This window comes from Protopterus annectens, chromosome 5.part0 (assembly GCF_019279795.1).
Source record: "Protopterus annectens isolate FY-2018-M chromosome 5.part0, PAN1.0, whole genome shotgun sequence".
Classification (NCBI taxonomy): domain Eukaryota; kingdom Metazoa; phylum Chordata; order Ceratodontiformes; family Protopteridae; genus Protopterus; species Protopterus annectens.
In genome coordinates, this window is record NC_056735.1 from 864,722,459 (window position 1) to 864,750,128 (window position 27,670).

Genomic DNA, 27,670 nt, shown 5'->3' on the forward strand with positions numbered 1-27,670 from the left:
TTTAAGCAGGTGCTGGTGGGACCAAACACTGGGTAGAGTTATCTAGCAAGAACAATGACAAATCTGACGTGATCAGATATTGGTCAGAGACTGAAATTTCAGAGTAAAATAAACTGGCAGCAGCCATTAAAAAATACTCATAGGTGGGACTGTTGGATCAGGACAGGAGAGGATAAAACAGGCACTGGAAAAGGATGACATGCTTAAAGTGTATAATCGTGCTTTTCTTAGCAAATGTAAATAAATAACCAAACCTTATTAATAGGAGTAATCCCCTTACTATATACACAATATCAAATTTTATAGTGTTTTGAGAGTGTAATATTTTCACAAATAATTTCATTCATAAACACTGTGCCTTGAAGTTTTAGTTAAACTGAAAAGACTTGATATGAAACCACCAAAGACTGTAACCACAATACCTCACTACCTACATTAGTGTAAAAGCTATCATATTTTCATTCTAGTTGCATTAATAAGGGAGTAATATATCCTAGTAAGACAATGTCAGCTAAGACCCATCCTTAGAAATTTAATTCCTTAGATGGTGTAGACGCTGTATTAATGAAACCATAATGTAATTAAGCAGCTGTTCCTCTAAAGAAATATGGGGCTTTGGGTTGCCCATGATGCTTTGCATGTGTACATAAACTGTTGCCAATACCTAACTTGGCATTAGTTTGTGGGTGTGGTCATAAGGAAAAACTAAGTCAGCAGTAAAATTTAAACATAAAAAAAAATCATAATTTTTGCTTTGTTTTCAAACCACCTGCTGCTCTAACATCTGGAGAATATCCACAAATTAAATTAGTTGTAAACCACAGGTTTATAAGAAGTGTAATGAAAAACAGGCCTAAGAGAATAAGAAGAAAATAAGCCTCTGGTGCAGTCGGGGAGTTCCCATAACCTGAACAAGAGGCATTAAAGTGTAGGAAGCTTACCTTTTCACTCTGCCAAACCAAATCAATATTACCCAAGAATGATCCATCTCAGACACATCCTCAAAGGAACAGCTGCAAGGCTACTACAAAGGTAAAGGCCCACTGCTGTTCTATCTTCTTGTTTTAATCCTACCTTTCAAGTACAAATGAATACACACACACATATATATATATATATATATTATATATATATATATATATATATATATATATGCACACACACACACACATATACACACACGCACATACATATATAACATCCTGTACAATCAGATGGACTACATGCTTAGTAACTAAGAGGCCATTGAATATCATAGTCCAGTTTTCTCAATTGCTCCAGAGCGATGCTTGGTTATCTGACTGACTTGCTCAGAGATGCACAGTAAGTAACTGAACTGACAGATGTACAACATACATCCCATTGTGTATTGTAACTATGCATTATGCTGGGCTTTACCAATGGGATTTTTACATGGGTCATGATTGAAGAACACTAGTCACAAAACTTGCAGCGGGACAGTAGCTTTGGGATAACTGTTTCAGCTGCAAGAAAGCACTAATGTTTGATCTCCACATTCAACTATACATTCATTTGAAAAGCAGTAGAACACTAAACGGGGTTGGAGTTGGACAGTTTTTTTTTTTTTTGAAAAAAGTAGCACACACTGCACTCACACTACTACTGATAAACAGTCTATCACTAGTGGTAATTTCCCATAACAACATGCCTGCTTGTCAGCTTTCTGCCTCAGCGAGGTCTTCTCTGGAGTCTGCTGCTATGATGCATTTGTAGACTTGTGAATAACACTATCATTCATTGGGTCATGATACTGAGAATTATGGAAAGACTGAAGGGTAATGCCAAAACTGAAAAGAGCCTATTTGAAATTGAAGAAACGTTCTTCAGGCATATCTTGTCACTATGTGCAAGCTGGGACTATGAAAGTCGAAAGAGGAAATTCAGCCTGTGTTGCACAAAACAGGGAAGAACTTGGAGGGTGAGGAGGCAACATATTTGCCTTGATACTATATTACAAGACCGAAGACGCATTCTTTCGAATGCATCTTGGTCAAACTTAAAGGGCTGAAAATGCAAAATATAGAAGCGGCTGTTAAGCGAATTCTTTCCCTGGGAAAGAATTTGCTTGGCCACTTCAGTACTTTGCCGTTTTTGGCACTGTAGTGCGGTCTTGGAGTTTGTATATTTAAGTAGGGGGGGGGGCACAGCCCCTCACTTAATGTAATGTTTGAAATTGATTTTTTTTGTTGGAACAGCGATTTTTCCCTGTTCTGACACTTCGACATTGTAAGCTTTCGCTTACATAGGGTCGATTAATCACCTTCGCTTTTTTAAGTGTTTGGTGATTTAATATAGACCCTTTGCCTTGCCATTGAATAAATGAGTTGCGTGAGGTCAAGAACTGGTTGCATGTCCAAATGTTACTCCTGCTTCTTTTTGGTATGGTGGAACATCTCCAACCTCAGTTATTATGGGACACACCAAATGGTTATTTTTTCCAGATTAAATGCATGTGCCAAGTTCCTGTGTGTATGTGTGTCAGAGAGAAACTGTGGCTGGGGGGAAGGGGAACCCATAGGATGATTTTGTCTTGCTGCTCCTTAATCTACGGTTTGGATGGTTTGGGTAAGGCATGCTGAGTAGTGAAGGCAAATACAATATACATACATGTATAAAATACACCAATGAGAACAGAGGATATGCGATTACACATTTATAATGAATTAATTTACATAAATTTACTTTTAACTATCTTTACCAAATAAGTGGACTGTTCTTCAGACCCCTCTCCCCCCATAATCCAGGTTTCCTATGGAGCACATACACAGATAAGGAGCACCTTCTTTCCCTCAATGCAATATTTCAAATAATCAAAGACAGGAGAGAGTGCACCAATGTGATTCTTAAATTAGAACTTAAATGAACTGCTACATCATTTAGAAGGATTGGAGGCAAAAGCCCTTGTCAAAGTCCAGGAGTACAGCAATAATGAAGTATACCTGACAACTAGGAATTAAAATCTAGACAATCTAGATCACCGTTTTAGCTGCTCTACTTCTAAGCTATTGAAGCAACTGAGAATTGACCAAGGTTTTGATGCACCATCTCTTCTCCATACTTACATGATACACACAAACCAAACAATGCACAAGAAAAAACACAACCTTGCATTTATATTGGTTTGTTTATATAAACAAATATACTTGCAAAGCAGCCAAAATGATAAATCTGGAGAGTTCAGGTTCAATTCCAAGTTGAAACACTTACTTCTTTAGTTATGTGTTCCTGGACTTACTCTTCTGAAACATCAAGTCATTCGAGTAACAGTTCAAATAGCACATTGAAGTACTTTCTCCTTTCCTTCTCTTGTTTGAGTATTTAATAATATATCAGGCAAACTTGCTTGTGCATGTGTATTGGGGGTGGACTGGGTTGAAGGACACTAACAAAAGTGCAAAGTGTAGCCTAATTTCACAATGTCCCTTACCTACTAAATTGTGATAAGGGCAAACTATGCAACAGACTCTAGGGAGAGTCCACTTCCCTTCTGAATGAATGTTCATTCAGGGAATGAGGACTGTTGGTAACTGCAAAATGACAAGTTCATAGTCTTTGCATACATGCATCTCTGCCTCTGGTCTTGCTGCTGTAGATCTATGCCTGCTCTGATTTGACTTGATGAACCGTGGTGCCAGGTATGTGGAGGTGAGGGGCACCCAAATGCAATCTCAGCAACAAAAAGACCACAGCCCTTCTTTTTTGGACTTCTCCAAAGAGCACAAACACTGGGTTGAAACATCAGCAGACCCAGAAAAAGGGAGGTCTTAACATCCTTTGCAAAAGGGATTAAATACAGGCAAGCAGCTTATGTAAAACAATAATGGTGCTTAACATACCTGCTGAGTCATGGGCACCTCTGACCAAAAGCGAGCGTCTAGTGGACACTGTGGCAGCTTGGGCTTTAGGGACTCTCTGCTGGCCCAAATAAATGGTTTAGTGTCAATTCCGCCCTGCGTAGATTCGACCACAAACTAATTACCATGGAAATCCACATCTCAAACACACCCCCTGCAAAGGTAACCACCATGAAAAACTTCTCCAAAGCGAACTTTGAACTCCTAAAAACAGAGGTGGTTAAATTCACAGCACCCATGTCAATGGAAAATAGATGCATGACTGCCGAATCATACAACAATACACTGTATGAACACTTACATAAATGCATGGAACTAGCCATGCCCAACAGAACAAAGACGCTCTCCTCCAAAAAAAGGAAGCCAATCTGATGGTCCCATGCCATTAATAACTCTACAACAGAAGAAAGAAATGGTTGCAGAAAATAGTGAAGTCCCAAGACTGGAAAAAAAAACTTAACTGCCTCAACAAAAAGCTGAGATCCTTCATCAAAACCTCTAAAGACAGCTATGAAGGCAGAATTGCGGCAGACACTAAAAACAACCAGAAAGCCTTCAGTAGTTATATCAAGAATCTCCACGGCAATACCAACGTTTGCTCTAAGTTACTGCACAATGGTACCTCCTATACGGAGCCAACAGATATTGCCAACATACTGGTCGACGGATTCAGTGCCAACTTTACCCCCCCCCCAACTGACCAATCACAATACTGGAGGAATGCCAGGCACCCAGCATTACTGCAGCACAGGTTAAAGCTGCATTGTCCAAGGCCAAAAATACAGCTTCCGTGGGACCCAACAATATTTCTGGATGTGTTCGACATGAACTACAAAGTGAACTGGCACCACAACTGTGTGTCCTTTTCAATCACAGCCTCACCTCAAGCTTTATCCCTAATGGCGCACTGCTACAGTCATCCCTCTCCATAAAGAGGGAGCGACTATAGACCGTGGGAATTATCGCCCCATTAGCCTGATGAATCTGATATGTAAGGCTATGGAGCACATCATCATGGGCCTAATTAACTAGGATATAGGGAATCTCCAAACTCTAGATCCCATGCAACTTGGTTTTGTGAAATGTAGATCATGCCTGCTCAACCTGGTTGACTTCATTGAGTCAGTCACCAGAGCTGTGGATGAGGGCAAGGCAGTTCATGCAGTCTACCTTGATCTGGCCATAGCCTTTGATACCATTCCCCACTCAGGAATCATTGATAAACTTACCAAACTAGGCATCAACCCCTATATTACTATGTGGGTTGCAAATTGGCTCACAGATAGAACCCACAGTGTGAAAGAAGGGGACTCCAAGTCAGACTGCCGACCAGCCACAAGAGTCCCACAGGGATCTGTCCTGGGTCCTCTTCTGTTTGGCATCTATTTCTCAGAAGCCCAGGCCAACACCGTGGGAATCTGGCTGACCAAGTTTGCAGACGACTGCAAGCTGGCAGCCATTATTAACTCCCCAAGTGATGCAGACATCCTGCAGAAAGGCCTCACTGAGACCAACGACTGGTGTCGAAACCATGGCCTTAAGCTTAATGCCAAAAAATGCGTCATCATCCCCTTTGGGAAAAACTCAGTTCCCACTAATTACCACATCGATGGGAGCCCACTGAACAATGAAGGCGTTATTGCCACCGTGGTCAGAAAGTCCTATGTGGCACATTTCATTACCAGGAGTTTTGCATCCAGGAAGAAAGAGGTCATCATCTCTCTCTACTCTTCTCTCATTAGGCCAATCATCAAGTATAATGGCCCATTTGGTGTGTACCTCACTAGACACATGCAACAGCTGGAAAGGCCACAAAAGTACCTTATGAAGAGGATTCTAGGCCTTAAACACGTCCTATGCGGACAGACTAAAAAAAAACTCCAGCTATTCTGTCTCATATCATCTACTAAGAGGCAATCTTTGCTTGACTTGCAAAGCCATGTCTGACCCAGCTCTGTTAGAAATGCTACACCTAAAGAAATCCCAATCCCTCTGCACCACATGCTCCAGAGACCTCAACCTCATTACCACAATCAACAGAACAAGCTGGAGGGAGAAATTCATAACCCAGAGACTGCCCATGCTCTTTAACAGACTTCCCATACATGTCAAGCAGAGCACCTCACTGGCCCTCTTCAACAGAAATCTTAATGAGTGGATGGGAAATAGAAAGTTCACCCCAGGGATCACTCCAGTGGCTCTACTTGATAGAGGCACTGGGAACCAACGTCGGGTGGCACGATGACAGGGCACTTCTATGGGCTAGGCTTGTAAAGGCTCCAGAGCCATTAGCCTAGTACACACCTATGAACCAATGACTGTTTAGCTAACAGTTTTAACGCTGTGAGCTGCTAATGAAGTTGGAAATTTAGTTCTCTCAATTTCTACTTGCAAACTGAACCAGACAGCTCTCATAAGGAATCCATGCAAAGAGGTGCTTGTGATTAGTGGGTTTAAATCAAAGAACAGAACAATGTCCACATTACATTAGGGTTTGGCTTGCTATTTACTGGCCATGAAAGGAGAGTTACCAGAGAGCCAGTGCACAACTTAAGTAGCATTTATCAGTGTAGCCCATACACTTCTTACAGCAGAGAAGATATCCAAAGTGTTTATCTGTGTGTATTGTTCTAACCAGTAGCCTGAGTACTACAGCACAATGATCCTTCCTGCACTGATCTACCTATTATTTTGTTCTAGCTACTCTACAGAGCTGCCGTGTGTTTCAAACACACACCATGAGTCTCTCATGCACTCCCTCCAGTCATTCAGTCCACTGATAACATGCTTGAACTTTATTTACTTTTTAATTCTCCTTAGCTTTAGGGATTCAACACATTTCTGCTATCAAACTGATGCTATACTGGTTGAATGACTGATCTGATGCTAAAAAAAAAATACTTTTCACTACAGAAAAATGAAACTGTGTGTGTCAAGTTAGGCATAATCTGAAAACATCATTTCAGCTAGACAGCTGCAATATGAAGAAACCACTGATGACAAAAAATACCAAAGTGATCAGGACCAATAAGTTGATTTAAAAGATTTTAATGGAATGACCTCATATCAGAGCTGTACAATTTTAATATATACTGAAAAATGCATATTAAACTATGTTATTTATTCCTATCAGAATATCTTACAGAAGTGCACAGCCATCTACAAATTTACATTTATACAAACTATACAAAATGTACAAAGTCAGCTGCTATACACTCTTTTGAAAGTATAAAAGTTTAACCAGTTTTTTAAACTGCAAATAACCAGGGGATGAAATTAAAGTTTGCAGCTAATAGCCGGTAGGGTTAAAAGCATGAAAATTCCAGCAGATTCGCATTTTTTTCCTGGCTGAACTGGTACACTTACTGAAATGTTACTTTGGCTAGCACAAGCCCAAGGATAGTTTACTTTCCTACCCCAATATGAACTAAAAGACATTAGCTGGCAGACTTATGATAGCTTTTACTCCTGCTACCAAACCAATTTTCTTGTTACATGTAAACTGGTGTACCTCCCAGTCTCCTCCAGCCAGTTGAAATGACTCCGTAGAAGTTGCCAACAGTGCTTAAAAATGTGCACCAAGAAAAGACAGACCATTAACTTAACTACATAAAATGGTACACCATGTTACCCAACAGTTGCACAACAACCTTTATATGGATTTATATCAACATGTAACCATTCCTTCTATGCCTGTAATGCCGGCTCTTGCAAAAGAAATATCTAACCTAAATTTTACCATCAGTAAGTGGATTTAGCCGACAAAAGTACAAGCTACTATTCTGCCAAATGTCCAGAAAGGCAGCATCATCACATTAAGTAAAGTTCCCTTAATGTGAATATTTCAAAATGGTAACAAGATAATTGTGAGTGAAGAGAAAAAAAGAACAGTTTTTCAGTTTACTTCCTAATTTAAAGTGCAGTCTCTAAGTGAGTTGGAAACTGATCCACTGAGAATCAGCAGTATTCTGCATTATTACCTATCCTGATTTAGCAGTTAAGTCTTGGCAAAAATGTTTTCTCACAATGAAACAGTGTTATGAAACATTAAAATACCTCAAACCGCTAAAAAGGAGCCTGCTTCATCTGCTGATAATGCAAACTTCAAAAGGGAAAAAAAGAGAGATTCCTTAAAAATATGTCACAACTCTTAACTTCTAATATGGAAAAACATATGTGATGCATTTCTTTTTGCTTTGCAGTCTCCAACTCAGCTTACTAGCGTTTCATAATGGCACCTAAAGGAAGAAACAAAATACTTTCAAGCAAACCTCACGGCAATAGGAGCACTGGTTGCATGTCTCATTGTTTCTACTAACACAAGCATCAGATTTACATTACAAATTATACCCTGTGTGTCTCAGATCAGCAATCCAGACTCAATCACTTACTGCAAAGTTCAGCTCCTGACCTGGCCAGCAGTGCCAGTACTGAAAACTATGCTGAGGTTTCTGGATGCCTTCTAAGCTTAGGTGCAGTTTTCATATTTTCATGAGCTCTGCTAACAAAGGCATTACTTCCCCATGTTAGAGGGACTGTCATTTAATCATCATACTGAAGAACAACAAAATCTGTAGTTCTTTCATACTGGTAAGGTAACAATGCCAACAAACAGGATTTTCACAGTAAAGTCATCAGTTTCTCAGCTTTAGAAACTACCTGTTGTATGCCCTTTCTTTTTTAGATTTTTCTAATGCTTTGTCCATAGTTTTCTCATTTTCTCCCCTGCACTTTGGACAATACCATTTTCCTTTTGGTTTATGATTAAGCCCCACACAGGAGAAATGAAACCACTCAATTGGACATTCATCATTATCACAGCCTATCATTTCTCCATAAGAGACCTGATTACATAGACAGTATGTTGGTTCATTCGGATCGATTGGCAAATCTGCAGGAGATGCCTCTGTTTCTGCTTTGGCCTTGGATCGTTTCTTTTTCTTTGCAGTCTTTGCTTTCTTCTCCTTTGGGGTTCCTACAGTAGTGTCAATGTGATCAAGATTGTTGGATGCATTTTCACGGTTCTCATTGTTCCTCTGTCTTCTCGATCTTTTGTTAGTGGGTTTATCGGTCTGGGCAGCAGTATCGTTTCGTGCCTTGTCCTGGCTAATTTTGCCACCATTAGCTGTGCTGTCATTCACCTCTGTGCAAGTCTCAAACATTTCAATGTGACTGTCCACCTGCCTTGTTCGGTTTTCAACCAGCTCTACCATCTGGCCAACTATTTGGATTTTTTCATCTCCGAGTTCTTGACTTCGGATAAGAGCCCTTTGAATACAATGCAACAGTCTCCTCTTCTGAACAGAATCAGTCTCCTTTCTGTACTTCTCATAGTTGTCATCCAATTCTTTTAAAATATCTGCAGTCAAACCAGTTAAAAAAGTTAGAAAGGCAGTAAAGTAAATGTGCAAATCCAAACATGCAGACAATAATGTACACACATTACAAAATTTTTATGTAGCTTTAATGGCAACAGTACTTGAGGCAACTAGTGATGTCACCTACAACCTCAATAACACAGTGTGTTATTTTCGCACTTAAGAAAATGAATGTTCAATAAAAAGCCCAAGTAAACATTACACATAGTAGCAGCATCTACAAGTGAGTGGTACACACACTACAAGCATAAGGCCCATTAGTGGACTTGCATGCCAGCAGCCCAGGCACTGGATGGCAGGAATGTGGAGTGCCTTGGGAAATAATCTGAAACAGGGGGCCTGACTGGAGGTGCTTGCTTACAAGGAAAGGGCAACTGGGGGGGGGGGCAAAGCTGCCAGAAGGGTTATCTTACTTGCATGAGCAACAAGAACAATCCCCTTGTTGCACCACAAAGCATGGCCATTCCCTCATGCAACACTTGAACTTTTGCCTGCAAATGCTGGTGACTCAGGTTCAGATTCATATTCAAGTCACTGAAAGTACGGCCAGTACAGTAAAGATAGTGCCTACTCTACTGGCAGCTCTTCTTTCAGGAAAGAAGCTCTGAGTTTGCAACAATGCAAGTTAAATCGCTGACAGAGGCCTAGGATGGCCAAGCACTTTCTTCCTGCTTTTTCTAAGGGTTAAAAGAGATGAATAAGCACTTTCTTCCTGCCCTTCCTAAGAGTTAAAAACCATACATTTCTCTGCAAGATGACAATACTGGAAATCTTCAAAGCTCAAACCTCTATCAACATACTGAGCATGCACTGGATATGTACCAGCTGATAACTAGAACTAAAAGAAAGAAAATAAGGAAAGAATTGGGCTGAAAGAAGTGGAGTGGCATCTAGTTACAGATACAAGACACCATGTTACTTAACTGAACCTTACCTCCTACGTGCTTCTTATATTACTTTTTATGGAAATTTCAGTTAAGTGAAATTTAAGCTAAAATTAAATTACAAAAATAGTTTTCAACTAAAATCCAACAAACCTTATCCTTCTAAAGGTCATACACCCCTAGACGTACCACACTCCTGCTTGCCAAGATAATAATTTCCAATACTGATGCATCATCAAAAAGTTATGGGCACTCGTGATGTTGCTGGACGTTTCAGCACACAAGCTTTTAACAGCAACTCTCAACCATTGTCTAAGTGAAGCATCACTCTCTTATAAACTTACAGTTCCAGACAAAGCAAAATAAAAGTGAGATCAGATCACAAACTAATCTCGCTGGAGGTCCTCATCCCACCCCCACCTGAAATAAAAAAGACCACAGTAAAGAACTTCTCGAAAACCGACTTCACACTTCTAAAGACTAGTGTGGTCTCCTTTAAGGCCCCCGAGCCGGCGGAAAACAGTACTCAAGCCGCTGAATCACTTACAAATGCCTTCTACCAGCACCTGCAGGACTGCATGGATAAGGCAATCCCAAGCAAAACAAAGACTCTTTGTACCAAAGGCAAGCGTCCAGTCTGGTGGACCCCAGCCATAAACAAACTCTACAACAAAAGGAGGAAGCTACTACAAGATAGAGCAAAATCCTTAAAAGGTAAGACACCCTTGATCACTATAAGTAAAAAACTAAGAGCTCTCATAAAATCATCCAAAGCAAATTTTGAGAGAAAAATAGCTAAAGACTCAAAAGACAATCATAAGGCCTTCTTTAGCTATGTTAGAAACCTGGGAGGAAACTCCCAGATATGCTCAGAACTAGTTCAAAATGATGTGAAGATTAATGATCCTACAGACATTGCCAACATACTGGCTGACAGGTTCAGTGCAAACTCCCCCTCCCAAAAGGAGAGATATCTATACCAAGCGATTGCAGCCCCCCAAACATCTCCAAAGCCCAAGTGAGAACTGCTCTCTCCAAAGCAAAAAACACAGCATCCATGGGACCTGATGGTGTCCCCGGCTGTGTGCTCCACGAACTCAACGAGGAATTAAACCCACAGCTAGGACAGCTGTTTAATCATAGTCTTACCTCTGGATACATTACCCAGGAGTGGCGCACTGCAACTGTGGTCCCACTTCACAAAGGCGGTGCCTCCACCGACCCTGGAAATTACCGGCCCATTAGCTTGACAAGCCTTATCTGCAAAGCCATGGAGAGGATCATAATGGACCTCATAAATAAAGACATAGGAATTTGCAGACTTTGGATCCATCCCAGTTTGGCTTTGTCAAAGGCAGATCATGCCTTCTAAACTTGGTTGACTTTTTGAAACAGTCACCAAAGCCATTGATGAGGAAAGGCAGTCCATACAGCCTACCTCGATCTGGCGAAGGCCTTGATACAATACCCCACTCGGGTATCATTGAAGAACTCATCAGCTTAAATGTTAACCCATACATCACAAGATGGGTTGCAAACTGGCTGAGTGACAGAACCCACAGGGTCAGAGTTGCTGGCGCCATGTCAGACTCAAAGCCTGTCACAAGTGGTGTACCACAGGGCTCAGTCCTGGGCCCACTCTTGTTTGGCATCTACTTTTCTTTAGTACAAGCAAACACAGGAGGGTTATGGCTGACAAAGTTTGCAGATGACTGCAAACTGGGCGCCATAGTAGAAAACACATCTGACAAAGATATCCTTCAGAAGGGTCTCACAGAAACGGATAACTGGTGCCAGAGCCATGGCCTAAAGTTAAATGCCAAAAAATGCATAGTCATACCCTTGGGAAAAACAAGGTTACCCTAGCTACCAAATAGGTGGCAATCCACTGAGCACAGAAGAAGTTGTCAGGGACCTGGGGACCCAGGTTGATAGTAGTCTGTCATTCGACACCCACGTAGCTAAAGTAGTTAGGAAGACCTTCTACATTGCCCACCTTATCATGAAGGGATTCTCATCTAGATCAAGGGAGGTCATAGTCTCCCTATACTCATCACTCATCAGACCAATGATTGAGTACAATGCCCCATTCGGAATGTATCTGACCCGACACTTGCAGCAGCTGGAGAGTCCACAAAAGTTCCTCACCAAAAGGATAAAGGGTCTCAAACATCTGTCCTATGCTGCCCGACTGAAAGAACTCCAGCTCTATTCAGTAAACACATGCTCAGAGGTGACCTTTGCCTGACATACAAGGCCATGTCAAACCCAGATTTGATGAATATGCTTCACCTCAAAAAATCCAGATCCGTCAGAGCCACAAGGGCGGGAGACTTAAACCTCAACATGGCTATTAATAGGACGTGCTGGAGGGATAGATTCATCACCCAAAGACTCCCTATGCTGTGGAATAAAATCCCGGTATATGTGAGGCAGAGCACCTCGCTGGCCTTGTTCAAGAGAAATCTTGACCAATGGATGGGAGATCGCAGATATACCCCAGGGATTACCTCAGTGTCACTGCTCGACAGAGGCACAGCAAAATAATGGGTATAGTTCCCCATACTAAAGGGGTGGCGTAAGCCACAAAACTATGGGCTAGGCTTGTAAATGCCCTCGGGCAGATAGCCTAGTATGAACCTATGAACCTATAAAAGAAGACAAAGAAGGAGAACAGATTCTTCTCCCAGATCCAATATTATAAAAAGCAGCCACAGTTTTTGTGTCCAATCTCTCAAAGCTCTGGCTGTAAGAACAAACAGGAGAGTTCCTCACCAAATCCCCTTGAGTCGCTTTCCTGTACGATTGTGATCACAATGGAAGATCTAGACCAAGATGTCACATCCAACCAACACCACACATTTCAACTGAAATGGTAAAGATGAAAGCCATGGATATACAAAACAGTCTGGCACAATGTTCTCGGAGAAAAATAAATAAACTGCCGGCCAACAGCTATGCATCTACACAATTGCCCTAGCCTGGAACAATATCCCTCTGTCTATCAGATCCATAACAAACCCTCATAACTTCAAAAAGGCCTAAACTCTTGGATATGCTCGGGCCAAAACCCCACCTAATACTATGATCCTTACTTTCCACCCCCTCCCCAACTTAATGCTTATTAGTATTTTATTTGGAGATGTTCCTTCTCGACTCCCTATCTACTACTCCAGTTCCTTTGCTTCCTAGCTGTAGTATACTATTGCCAACCCCCACCCCCACTGACCCCCCACATCTCTTACTTCACTGCCTGCTCATCTAACTCTTCAGGCTCCATTTTTACTATTTCACTGCCTATGGAACTAAGAACACATGTACTGTAAGTTTTCTATAATCTTAGAACTAAGTATTGACTGTATTTTTGCTTTTCATTATTATAACCTTATTGTTAAGTACATAATGCTACACTAATATCTGAAAATCCTACACTAATATCTGAAACTCTACAGAATATAACATTTTTTGCCTTGTAATTATTTTATTTCTGTGTGTGTGTGTGTGTGTGTGTGTGTGTGTGTGTGTGTGTGTGTGTGTGTGGAGTTTTTTCTCCCTGGACCTCCACTGAAAATGGGCTCTAGCTTGGTCAGAAATACCCGGTTAACAAATGTCAAAGAAACAAACAAACATTGGGACAATTTCCCTCCCACATTTCCATTAAGCAAACAAAAGATTGCAGTTAGTCATTTAAAGACACACTGTTGGTAACTCTTCTGTTTTCTCTAACTTTAGGAAAAGGCACAAGCAACTGATAGTCATTTCTAAGGGCCTCAGTTCTGTCCACACAACACCAAGCTCTAGTGGATATCCAAAATTATGAACTGTTTCAGTGATTAGAATGCTGAAGGAATAACACTGAAGATATGCACAGATTAAAATGTAAGACCACCGTTGCCTCTCTATGCACGAAGACTGAATTACTATGCAAAGAAACTTTACTTTTGTTAGAAATTGGATAAAGAAAAGGAAAAGCTCTGAAATTCTCAAAATTCTCCCAGCAAAAGTCAAAAATCTCACAAGAGGAATGTATTCTAACCAGGACATATAAATATGATAAACCAATGCTGCCAGTTTGGATGGCAGCAAGGTTTAGTGTTTCAAACAAAAAACACTGTTCAGTGGTAGGACTGGGTTCCTAACATGGGGTCTTAGTAGCTACAGGCTTAGAATATTATTGACTGATGTAGAAATCAGAAATGGCAACTAATTTAGCATGGATGGGCTCGGACTTGAGTCAAATAGCTCTAGAAGTTACTGCAGGACCAGGAAGGAAAATGAATTAACCATGTCTAGGTGCTGCCCAAAGAGAAATGTATTTTCACTTGTTGCTCTAGATCAGGAGGTTTCTCAGAAGCACAAAAAATGTACATTACTCATGCTAGGCTTGTAAAGGCTCCAGGGCCATTAGCCTAGTACACACCTATGAACAACTGGGCTATTAATGAAAATGAAGGAGATCAACAGTGATCCTCAGGGAGTGAAGATGTGGAGTCACTTTACCAGAAGTATAGACAAACTGTATAATCAACTTTTTACACTAGATCACAGTCGCACATATCTGTCCACAGTGCAAAATGCCACAAGTCTTGTCAGAGAAATCACCATTATCCATGAGCACAGAACTGAGCTTCACAATATCAGGAAAAGAAGATGAAACCTCAGACTCAGTGTGACAGATGCAAATACACTAGACCACTTTCAGCATCGACCCCGTAGCACCCAAATATTTACCAACATTAGACCCCACTATTAACAATCTTCTGAGCAAATAGTTAATTTGGGATCCACTTTGGGCCCCATCATATTGCTTTCCTCACCATTTTCATGTAAGGCACAGTGTGAAATGGCGAGACATACAGTTAACACCCTAAACAAAGGCAACTATCCAATCTGCATTTAACAGAAAACTGCTTTCTTCTGTCACACATGGAAGTAAACTTCCACATAATTTCACATGTTGCCAAGTTTAGGGGACCCCATCTCCCCCAGTCTCCCACGACATCCACTTTTATCCTTGTTGAATGAAGTTGTTTACCCATCAGTAATCCAAAGCTGTAAACAATATTAGCTTGGCACCAGCAGGCAAATTACTAACTTGAATCATACCCGATGCTGCAGATTTCTATTCATATTAAAGGACAATAATGGGATATTCAAGCAGATTGCTCAACCTGCTGTCTCTTTTAGTCCCTGTTAGTTGCTACAACCTCAAAAAATCAGAACCACAGCTTTAAAAAGTAATCCACTCAACTGTTTTACCTCTTAGGCTTGCTACCTTTCCTTACTGTTTTACTTTCACTTTGAAAACCAAGTTGAAAATCCTCTAGCTGGCTCTTAAATGATCATGTCATATCTGCCAGAGCTCTTGCTGTAGTTACAGGGACGTTTTCTCCCCCCAAAGTGATGTAAGCACTGCCTGATTTGCATGCTCTGTAGAAGAGCCAATGGACCTCCCACATTGTGATGTCAGAGCTGCCTTGCCCAGCCCCCTACACTCTATGAACAAAAGTCTCACTTTTGTTGATGGTCTAAAACAGTTTTGTGTGAAATCTTCTGAAGGAGTTGCCAGTTCTGGGATTTGGGAGGCTGCATATTTGAAGCCAGTAACCATTTTATGATAAATCTTTCTATCAAACTATAATGGCAAGTACTAAGTAGCCGTCTTTGCTGGGCATGCATGCATGGCAATAGCTGGGATTGAATCCAAGTTTACATCTTTGTAGAGCAAAGGGGCAAGTGTGCATGTGAGAATGCAAGCTAGGGGCAAGTGTGTGTGTGTGAATGCAAGCTAGGGGCAAGTGTGTGTGTGTGAATGCAAGCTAGGGGCAAGTGTGTGTGTGTGTGTGAGAATGCAAGCTAGGGGCAAGTGTGTGTGTGTGTGTGAGAATGCAAGCTAGGGGCAAGTGTGTGTGTGTGTGAGAATGCAAGCTAGGGGCAAGTGTGTGTGTGTGTGTGTGTGTGTGTGTGTGTGTGAATGCAAGCTAGGGGCAAGTGTGTGTGTGTGAATGCAAGCTAGGGGCAAGTGTGTGTGTGTGTGTGTGTGTGAATGCAAGCTAGGGGCAAGTGTGTGTGTGTGTGTGTGTGAATGCAAGCTAGGGCCAAGTGTGTGTGTGTGTGTGTGAGAATGCAAGCCAGGGGGAAGTGTGTGTGAATGCAAGCCAGCGGGAACGTGTGTGCGTGTGTGGGAATGCAAGCCAGGGGGAAAGTGTGTGTGTGTGTCTGTGAGAATGCAAGCCAGCGGAAAGTGTGTGTGTGTGTGTGTGTGAATGCAAGCCAGGGGCAAGTGTGTGTGTGTGTGTGTGAATGCAAGCCAGGGCAAGTGTGTGTGTGTGTGTGTGTGAATGCAAGCCAGGGGCAAGTGTGTGTGTGTGTGTGTGTGAATGCAAGCCAGGGGCAAGTGTGTGTGTGTGTGTGTGAATGCAAGCCAGGGGCAAGTGTGTGTGTGTGTGTGTGTGTGAATGCAAGCCAGGGGCAAGTGTGTGTGTGTGTGTGTGAATGCAAGCGAGGGGCAAGTGTGTGTGTGTGTGTGTGAATGCAAGTGAGGGGCAAGTGTGTGTGTGTGTGAATGCAAGTGAGGGGCAAGTGTGTGTGTGTGTGTGAATGCAAGCAAGGGGCAAGTGTGTGTGTGTGTGTGTGTGTGAATACAAGCCAGGGGCAAGTGTGTGTGTGTGTGTGTGTGTGAGAATGCAAGCCAGGGGAAAAGTGTGTGTGTGTGTGAATGCAAGCCAAGCGCAAAGTGTGTGTGTGTGTGTGTGTGTGAATGCAAGCCAGGGGCAAGTGTGTGTGTGTGTGTGTGAATGCAAGCCAGGGGCAAGTGTGTGTGTGTGTGTGTGAATGCAAGCCAGGGGGAAAGTGTGTGTGTGTGTGTGAATGCAAGCCAGGGGCAAGTGTGTGTGTGTGTGTGTGTGTGAATGCAAGCCAGGGGCAAGTGTGTGTGTGTGTGTGAATGCAAGCCAGGGGCAAGTGTGTGTGTGTGTGTGTGTGAATGCAAGCCAGGGGCAAGTGTGTGTGTGTGTGTGTGTGAATGCAAGCCAGGGGCAAGTGTGTGTGTGTGTGTGTGTGTGTGAATGCAAGCCAGGGGCAAGTGTGTGTGTGTGTGAATGCAAGCCAGGGGCAAGTGTGTGTGTGTGTGTGAATGCAAGCCAGGGGCAAGTGTGTGTGTGTGTGTGAATGCAAGCCAGGGGCAAGTGTGTGTGTGTGTGTGAATGCAAGCCAGGGGCAAGTGTGTGTGTGTGTGTGTGAATGCAAGCCAGGGGCAAGTGTGTGTGTGTGTGTGTGAATGCAAGCAAGGGGCAAGTGTGTGTGTGTGTTTCTGAATGCAAACCAGGGGCAAGTGTTTTTGTGTGAATGCACGCCAGGGCAAGTGTGTGTGTGTGTGAATGCACGCCAGGGGCAAGTGTGTGTGTGTGAATGCACGCCAGGGGCAAGTGTGTGTGTGTGAATGCACGCCAGGGGCAAGTGTGTGTGTGTGAATGCGGGGCAAGTGTGTGTGTTTGAATGCGAGGGGCAAGTGTGTGTGTGTGTATGTGTGTGTGAATGCAAGCCAGGGGCAAGTGTGTGTGTGTGTGAATGCAAGCCAGGGGCAAGTGTGTGTGTGTGTGAATGCAAGCCAGGGGCAAGTGTGTGTGTGTGTGAATGCAAGCCAGGGGCAAGTGTGTGTGTGTGAATGCAAGCCAGGGGCAAGTGTGTGTGTGTGAATGCAAGCCAGGGGCAAGTGTGTGTGTGTGAATGCAAGCCAGGGGCAAGTGTGTGTGTGTGAATGCAAGCCAGGGGCAAGTGTGTGTGTGTGTGAATGCAAGCCAGGGGCAAGTGTGTGTGTGTGTGAATGCAAGCCAGGGGCAAGTGTGTGTGTGTGTGAATGCAAGCCAGGGGCAAGTGTGTGTGTGTTAATGCAAACCAGGGGCAAGTGTGTGTGTTTGAATGCAAGCCAGGGGCAAGAGTGTGTGAATGCAAGCTAGGGGCAAGTGTGTGTGTTTATAGTATACGATTTGCTACTTATTTAACCAAACAGGAAGGAAAAATAAGTGGGAGTTTGATGCTTTGGAAAGCAGTGATTATTTCCAGTGCTGTGGAGCTTGGTTCTAAATTTGACAGGAGGAGTGTAACAAAAAAAAGTCTCCCACTGTAAGGAAGGAAAGGCTGACAAGAAAACAGTACATTAGTCTGGTCACCAGCTGTGAGCTGTCAATCACACGCAGATAATGGGTATCCTTAGCTCTTTCACAGCTAGGGAAGGTAGGTGTGAAGGGGGAGGGGAGATACCTTGAACTAGATTTCAGCCCTCACAAAAGGAAGCAAGTTAGCATTTCTAAGAAAGAGCAATAAAATGCACTTTTCAGTTATGTTCTATAGCATTTGCACTGCTTGTGTTTGAAGTAATCATTGAAAGTAGGTGACTTTAAAACAGCAGTGAATGCCTGTAAAATCAGTGCACTGACAGGAGCTTTAGGGAAACTGTGGCAGACATGATGCAATTTTTGGAGACAAACTATGCATTCTTGGATACTTGGAGGCAGACTAAACAATCAGAATTATTTCAATACACCAGACCCCATGTAGTCAGTCAGAAACTGCGCATAAAAATATCTAAAAAGCTCTAAATAGTCCCAGAGTGGTGTTAAAATGTAGGAAACACCAAACCATGATGAAATAAACATTTTTTTTGAGTCTGTGGGTGCGGTGCGGTTCTCCTTTAAAACGTCTGTAGTTATTTTATAAAAAAAGATAAGAGTTTGGAGTGCAACCTCTTCTCCCCCAGATTGATTACAGAGTCAGCTGGTGTAGCCTATTCATTAAGTGAGGGTACCCCTAGGTGCCTTCCATGGAAGGTATATCAGGCATTTCCCCACAAGGAGAAGGCCACAGGGAAGACCCAGGACTTGCTGGAGAGATTATACTGCCTAGAATCCTGGGAAACTGGCAGGATTAGCTGAGGCTTAGGAAACTGGTTCTGTCCTGCTCAGCTTGCTACCATTTTGATCCTCATAAGGGAAAGCATCTTAGAAAACAGAAGAATGGACACTACTGTGCCTTGCACTAATATTCACCATTCCTCCCTGTGGTCTTCTCCTTGTGGGCAATGCCTGGTATCCCTATCACTATCTTGTCTCTTCTCTGAAAGATATTAGAAAAATGTATTCACAAACAAGTCATGCAACACCCTACTTGGAAAATCTACTTACACCCACTCAACATGGCTTTCACCCCAAACACTCAACCACAGCTGCTCTAATATCCTTCACTAACACTATATCCCTTGCACGTGATAAAAACAAACTGGTCTCTTGCCTATTTCTAGACCTCTCCAAAGCCTTTGACAAAATCTCCCACACCTGTCTTCTGGCCAAACTATCTAACCTAAACTTCTCTCCATCTACTATTTCCCGGTTTTCCAGCTCTCTCTCTCTGATCGTCTGCAATCTGTAAAATGGCTGCTCTATCCCCTCCTCTCCCAGTGAAAATTGGAGTCCCCCAAGGGTCTTATCCTTGGCCCACTACTCTTTAATATCTTCACTAATTTACTACATACCTCTTACCCCTAGCCATCCCTTATTCAATATGCCGACAACTCAACTGTCATAACCATCGCAGATACTCCTTCTGACCTCTACTCTTCCACCCAAGCATCCTTTAACTCCACTGAACCCTGACTATGTGACAACAAACTAATTTTCAACCCTATGAAAACTAAGCTCTTACTTTCTCCCCAAAAACTTCGCTAACCTCAAAACTACTTTTTCTATACTGTCCCGCAATAATGCATATATCGCAGTCGAATCTAGCAATAAACTCTTAGGAGTCACAATTGATGACTAACAAGCTTGATATACGTGTGTCTAATTGTGTAAAGAAGACTCACGAAAAACTAGGACTTCTCTACCGCAACAAAAACTTCTTAACTAGCAAAGCAAAAATTACGCTGTCACTTGCATACCTTCTTCCTACCCTTTTGCATGGCTGTCACATTCTGATTAATCTGAACTCCTCACTCTTAACCAAACTACAATCAACCTGCAACAAGGTGGCCAGATTTGCTGCAAACCATACTAATAGGTCTCACCACGGTCTTTCCTCAACACAATTAGACTGGCTAGAATTACCCCATCAGCTCCTCCTCTCAACTACAAATAATTCACTCTGTCCTATACCAGCACTCCTTCTGTCCCAGCCTTACTCCTATTATCTCTAAATAAATACTTCCAAACCAGGCCTCTGTGTAGCACTGACCACGACCTGCTACAAATATTTAAACAAGACCAAAAGTGGTTGCAATCTCTATAGCTACAACCCTTCCATATATTGGAACAAACTTCCCTTAGAAATTAGATCCCTTAAACAACCTAATCAATTCAAAAATGCCACTAGAGAATACCTAAAAAACTAATTGGTCTTGCCACTGCACTAATCCTCCCTAAACTACTTACACATCCCTCAAAGACTCCCATCACCTCCTCCTCTGCCAGTTGCACTCTCTCCCAGTAAAATCTCTCTAGCCACCTTTTCTGTATATTCTCACTACCTCCCTTTCTTACTGCAGCTAACTGTCTCATCTATTAGTCTCCCACCTCCATGATGCATCTCTTCCTCTAAACTCTGCTCCCATCTTGCTTTCTTAAATTGTAACTATACATGCCAAAATGTCTACAAACTACAGTTCCTAATTTCTCGATATATATCAAGCTATGTCTCGCCATCTGTACTGTGAAAATGCTTTACCACTTGCACAACCTCTTTACCTACTAGTAATGTAAAATTATATGTGCACTGTATGCATGTACTGAATTATAATTAACTAAATTTCCTCTCCTAATAATTTATATCTTACTGTGGAGCTTTTCTCCCCAGGTCTCAGCTGAAAATGGGCCACTAAGCCCAGTTGGGCTAACCTGGTCAACAAATGTAAAATAAATAAATAAATCGTCCATGCTATTTGCTTCACTGAATGAAACATGAAATCTACTCTCCCAAACAAGGTGCACCACATGAATGATCACCCAAAAAGCCTGAGGTAAACAGAATAAAGACAGGATGGCAGACTGAACTGTCTGTTTCTACAGTTTATGGAGTTACTTTGATGCTGTATTTACACATACTACTATTTCAACATAATGCCTTTATTTCACATTGTTCTACAGCTTTACCTGTCTCAATCCACAGGACTAACTATGTATGTAACTATTTCAATTATTAAAGTTACTTTTGTTGTTTTATTCATTAGCTACCACATCTGTTTTTCCTATTTTCTTAACTATTCCATGTGAAGAGAACTTCTTATTTGCTGTTCATGTACCCACCCAACCTTTTACGTGGAAAGAAGCAATGATGCTCCAGATCAATGAATTAAAAGCTATGCCAGCCTATATACTAGGACAAACAGTTCCCCTTTAAACTTACAATGCATTATGCAGCACAACATTAGCTTTCAATAATTCTAAACTTAATCGTAGATGTCAGTAAAGGCAGCCTCCCAATAAAAAAGTCTAACCAATCTATAGGAAACACTATTAATCCTGACAATAACTTACAAGATCTCAACATTTACTTACACTTTCTACAAAGACATCAATATGACCATCCAAAACATGTTCAAGTACCTCAAAAATTCTGTTAAGTTCGCCAGTCATCCAACACCAGAATTTAAACGCTATATGCCAATCCACCTCCCTAAATATTCACTGCGGCTGCGCACACCGGGTAACCATGGCAATACCACCATTATTATTACCACACTGACTGCAATGTCAACTGCAATCATTTAAGTGCATTACAACCACAGTGACCGAATATTCTACTCTAATACAGGGAGTCTTATAAAAAGCTCGCTCTCTCGTGACGTGGAGCTATTGCTAAATAATGAGATATTTACCATCTGGTTAAGGTGCGCAATCGTAGCACCTCACCCAACACACACTGCTTCTAAAAAAAATGTGGTCAACTTGAGCATTCCCCCCATCCACACAAAACATAAAACTCATCCTCTGTGAATGTCATGACCGATTATGAACCGAATATTTTTTTGTATGGTTGCTCATGCAAATCAGGTGAGTAGATATATGAAAATACAGGAAGGGCAACTGATTTCATGGATAACAGAACCTTTGGAAAATGCTACCATACAAATTCCATGTCGCGAGACAGGACTGGTGCTGCATGAAATAATCGAGGAAGACAGACTCAAGGCTACATGTAAAGAATACTACCCAAAACAAACAAAAAAAGCGTTCAATCTGCACCAGCACTAGCTCAGCAGCACTACGCGGGTATTAATGAATGTACTAAGGATGTAAGGCAGCGCGACCGCGCTTTGCGGCAATCCTCTAGACCACGAAGTAATGACGTGTGCAATTTTGTATGAGGCGGGGGCTATTTTTTTTGGCTTCTTCTCATCTACGGGGTTGATGTATTTTCTGGCTATTATCGCAATCTCCAAGACTTTTTAAGGCAACATAATTTAAAATCTAAATCAGAAACATTTTGCTAGCAGTTACCATACTTATGACTTATAAAAGGTTAAGTTTGCTCATGTTTTTTATCGCCCTCACTATGACGTCTCTGAATCAAACCAGTTGTACACAACCCGAGTGGCCCCGCGTATTAATAGCTAAGTTACCAAACGACAACACTAGGCTAATACCCTCATATACCCCCAAAAGAGCAGAAGTTTGCCTATTTGAAAGTGATATAAAGCCAAATTTATCGACCATTCCTGTGTGTAAAAGGTTTCCTAATCAAACAGCTTAAATGGGCATTTCCACTCTACCCATAATAAAACAGTATTCACAAGCATAAAGAACGAATAGGCTCATCATCGCAATGGAAAAAAAAAACGTTAATAAACCCAACCCCGGAAGTAACGTTCTGCTATTGTTCTTCAAACGGAAATAGGTGGTTTTGTTCAATAATTGTCATCCTACAGCACCAATCCAGTACCAAGATACTACCAAGCAAAACCCCGCCTCGTCGTACAATCAATCAGGGATGAAGTCAAAGCACAACCAGAAGCATGTAAATCTAACACAAACACCGCCCTCTTACTAACATAGAAAAAGTGGGTAATACCAGGGTGGCCAATATACCCAATCAAATACCTAGATCACTGCCAGCGTTCTAAAAGCGAACGCCGGTAAAAGCTTTTAACCAATCAAGAAAATAGAAGGTGTGGTATTTTACAATATGTTAATACACAAGTATATAAACTAGAGGCCAAACAGTATAAGCACTAAACGTAGCAGTCACTCTTTAGCAGAAGGTAGTATTTCAGATCTCCAGTTATATAATCAGTTCTTTATATATTTTTTGTTTTAATTAAAAAATATAACTATTCCTATAACATCTTTTGTCCACTTCCTCAGATCTAAAAATTGTATGCTAACCGCCTTTACAGTATACGAAAAATAATTTGGACCACGGCTTCCGTATTCCGTATCTACCTTGTAACGTCAACCAGATTTTGTGTTCAAAAATATGGTACATCCAATAAGTTAACCTGTTCTTAACTATGTAAATCAGTTTAACACAGCAAACAAACCCCTCAAATAAAGAATACAGTCATCTTTTTGGAAGATCGCCTCATCTTCCCTGAAAGCCAGATTATCTGTTGCTCCCTCATACAAACACAATTCCTATTTAAAAGTTAAACCTTGGTGACTCGACTAAAACACGCCACACGCTTTAAAGGCATAAAAACATTTACAGAAAACACATCGCCCTCTGATCTTTAACTTACTACACTTTGTTTCACGTCTGTGCGCAAGATACGCTAACAGTAAAACTAATGATAAAACAAGGTAGTAGTTAAAACGAAAATGATTTTTATCGTGAAATGCACATGCAAGCATGTAACAGCATGGTTTGTTTGGAGAACAAGCCCAACCATTTAAAAAAGAGAAACAAAACCCTGCCCACCACTAAACACCCTTTACTACTACAGCCGTAATGAACACTGTACATTCCGAAATGCTGTTGCGCTGTAATCTGTACTTTACTAGCGACTCAGCTGCTCAAAAAAAGATAAAAACGTCATTTAATGTTCGACATGTTGTGATGTATTCTAATTTCAACTTACTTGTTTGCAAAAGGAAATGGTTTTCTTTTTTTATGAAAGTCATGATCTATTGTTCCGCCCCAAGACAGTAAACGCTGCAGAGCACTTTGTTTCTTTTTATGAAGATAGTGACAAATTATTTTGACAGAGGAACCTAGAGGTTCATGAAAACAGTTTCTTACCTTGATATTTGACATCGATTTCCCTCATCAGTGAGACGTTCCGTTGCAGATCGAAAGGCAGAGACTCAATGGAATCCATATAATCTTCCACATAGTTCACAATGTGAAGCTGGTCTCCGTTTGCAGGACTCAACATTTTCATTTAAAATATGAATATAAACGGATCCCTAAAAACTATCACAACGTAGATACCTACATTTGCTTTCCTGTTAACTGTCCAATTTAGAAAGGTCTACTTCAGCAGCTGACTGAATGGTTCTCCAGCAGAGATCGAGGTCGGGGTCCCCTTCGTAAAGAAAAATCAAAGGAATAAAACTGTTTGAATAGTAGAAGAGATGCGTAACAGTAAAGTTGCCCTTGCAGTATTTCGCTTTCTGATTGTAAATACAGAATTTTACTGTAAACGCTGCACTTGATCCAACGTGGAAAACCCAAATACCAGTTTCAAACACTTGGGAAACATTCGGTACCCGGCCGCGCCTGCGCGGCCAACAATACCTTATTAGCATATTCATAATCTCCAACTCCTACTGGTAGAGCCACAGAACTGACAAAACTGCTTGTCATACATAAAGTGTAGGACTACTCTTTCTAAAATTGTAGTCACAAAATCAAACTTAAAATGTGACGCACACAGCAAAGAAATAAACTTTACTGGGATATGGTCTACTACACTAGGCGTCATATATACGCAGTAATACACTTCATAGCAATTTAAATTTAATGCGTGATGCATTTAAGTCCTGACAGAAATCAGGCGACAAAAGTGTTTCAATTACTGTGTTATACTTCAGAGTGTCATATTTATCAACTTTTAACGATTTTAACAGCTACAGTGACAGTACTCGGAGAATGACAACCTTATTATCCACTCATAAGCAAAATTTAGAAGTAGGTTCCACCAATATTAACCACCAAACAACCAATCATGAAAGCGCGCGGATATAGGCGGCGGGAGCTACTTCATGAGAGGCGTTTCTAATGGCAACTCTACTGTAAGAACTACATCTCCCAGCAAACCGTCCTATATACCATTTTCGTTATACTCCTTCAATTCAATAGAATGTTATTTGCTGTGTACTAATGGCTTAGTCTGGTCTATGCTCATTGTATGCCGCACCAGGCTAATGAAAGAACAGGTAAAATACCACTGGCTGTACACCCCAATTACATTTGAAAAACAAAAACTCCTGCTGTTTCCTGGGTTCAGAGGGCGTGTCCTTGAGCAATGTTCTTTGACGAGTTTAAAGTATTTGTTTTGTTAGTTTATTTTTACCTGGGTACATTCTATAAGCAATCATCACGTCTTCTATACTGTGGCTATTCTGAATTTAATTTTATATTTATAGAAAAATGTACACTGCAGACGCAATGGATGCTTAACATAAAAGTAATATCAAAAATAAGTTTTGGACTTAAACACGGGTCAAACCACGAATTCCCTTCTGCTGGAATGAGGTCTGTTATTAAGACGTTGTCACAAATTTTGAGTTGTTTCTTCATATATTTGCAGTTGCACTGCCTTAACAGCTCTTAGTTTTTGGCCACCTTAGCAACCCGTTCTAATAAAGATAAATATTAATCTGAGCACTAACACCAATTAAGTTAACCTCCGTTATTTACTCAATGCCATGGTAATATAAACCAACACATTTGCAGTAACTGCATAACACTGTTAAGATGACAGCCTGCAACGTGCTGCGCAATTAGACGGTCTGCATTTAAACAAATATCCCAATCAAAATAATGCGAAATTAACACCATTTTCTCACTGTCCTGTATATGTAATATCTCCGAGTAGTCCGCGGAGATTGCCTTGGAGAGTAATTACTTTAATGCCGCTTACTTTACGGTGTTGAACTACAGTTAACTGCTGACTTTCATGCCCAGTAAGCACTACTTAAGAAGCACACTACTATGCTTTTCTACAACATAACCCTTTCCCTTCAAGCTTGTATAGTAGCTTGGAAGCCCAACCTCTTCCTATGATGACGTTGTTACAGAGTGCGCTCTCTTCTTGCACTGCTACTGGATTCCTGTACCAACAGCCGATCACAGTCAGAAAAGTACAGTTTTCCAGGTTTGTTCTCACTCTCACGTGGTTAGATTGTGGGCCTGTTGCAGCCATACAAACTCCTCCCATTAGAGGAACAGAATTACAAGGGTGTGCAGTGCGAAGTGGTACTTCTGCAGTGTTTTCTAAACATTATTTAGCCAAAGTAGAAAGATGATTGTGTGTTTGGGACTTTTGTTTTGTTAGCCAACGCAATGAATACAGTTCGTTTTTATCAGCATTATCGTTGCCTGATTAACAAGAAACATGTAGTTTCTCTTTTGCGCTATACCATTTTGCCGAATACAGGAGCGACTTTAAAGTATTGGGGCTATTTGCTAGAAAGTCCAATTTGTATGTTAGTTACGTATCTTTCAACATCTTGTTCTGGATTTTGTGGAAAACAGAATTCATGGAAGACACCTGTAGGACATGACACAGGGATAAAAGTATACAACAGTTTAACAAGAAGAAAAGAGCCTTTGCTTCTAAGAAGTAGTGGAACTGCAACCTGGTATTTATATATACGTTTTTTTTCATTATTGCATCAGAAGCAACATTACAAATGAAAACATTTGTTTTTTATCAAAATTATTTGTTGTACATTAATACCTGTGCTTATTTTTTGCAATTTTGGGAACATTATAGCATCCAAAGAAAGTATTAAATGAAGACTGGGTAGGTGTGTAAAACTCCTAAAATTTTAAATTTCCAAAAGGTGAATACCCCAGTGTCCACCTATACTTCCAACCTATTAAATCCCATTTTTCTTACTATTCATTTTCCTGGGTAATAGCTGTCTTTTCTATGTGGAAGGCTGCCACAACAGGAGAAAAAAAAAAGCAAAATCCCAGTATCTGTATAGCTATAAATCTGCGTGTTTATTCATCAGTAGGTATTCTGTCTGCCCATCTCTGTCAGGTAGACAAACAGAGCTGTAAACACCGTCAGTTAAAACCTAGTTTATATGTGTGTCGGATATGTATATATATATATATATATATATGTGTGTATATATTCCAGAACCTGCCCTTGCCATGACCCTACCTAGTCTTCCTTCCCTTTATGTACCCTCAAAAGGACCATACTTAGTACCTCATTACACCTCTCTCTCTCTCTCTCTCTCTCCAATGTGTCTACTATGCATTTGCACAATTTTATACAAACAAAACATGTTCATTGTTGACCTATTGAACTATATCCATGTAAAATTGTTACTTGGCTTCTTTTTAATGCAACTTTAACTTTAATTTT

General features: G+C 41.1%; 2 protein-coding genes across 6 annotated transcripts in view; one reads left to right on the forward strand and one right to left on the reverse strand.

The window, feature by feature from the left end:
* Positions 1-6,907: 6,907 nt before the first annotated feature.
* Positions 6,908-26,506, reverse strand: ING1 (inhibitor of growth family member 1). Of its 2 annotated transcripts, none has more exons than XM_044072660.1 (2): positions 26,341-26,506; positions 6,908-9,234 (listed from the first exon to the last, which is right to left on the reverse strand). In XM_044072660.1, exons 1-2 carry the CDS (start codon positions 26,504-26,506, stop codon positions 8,531-8,533), a joined length of 870 nt encoding a protein of 289 aa, XP_043928595.1. In that variant the 3' UTR covers positions 6,908-8,530. The 2 variants fall into 2 exon arrangements, with proteins under 2 accessions (XP_043928595.1, XP_043928596.1); XM_044072661.1 differs by lacking the exon at positions 26,341-26,506 and adding an exon at positions 24,364-26,327.
* A 4-nt stretch (positions 26,507-26,510) lies between these two features.
* The window catches only part of CARS2 (cysteinyl-tRNA synthetase 2, mitochondrial), a 1,053,801-nt gene continuing 1,052,641 nt past the window's right edge, over positions 26,511-27,670 (forward strand). For all 4 annotated transcript variants that reach the window (XM_044072656.1, XM_044072657.1, XM_044072658.1 and 1 more), the window contains exon 1: positions 26,511-26,930. In XM_044072656.1, the coding sequence (XP_043928591.1) occupies positions 26,632-26,930 (299 nt within the window). In that variant the 5' untranslated portion in view covers positions 26,511-26,631. The remainder of the gene's footprint in view (positions 26,931-27,670) is intronic.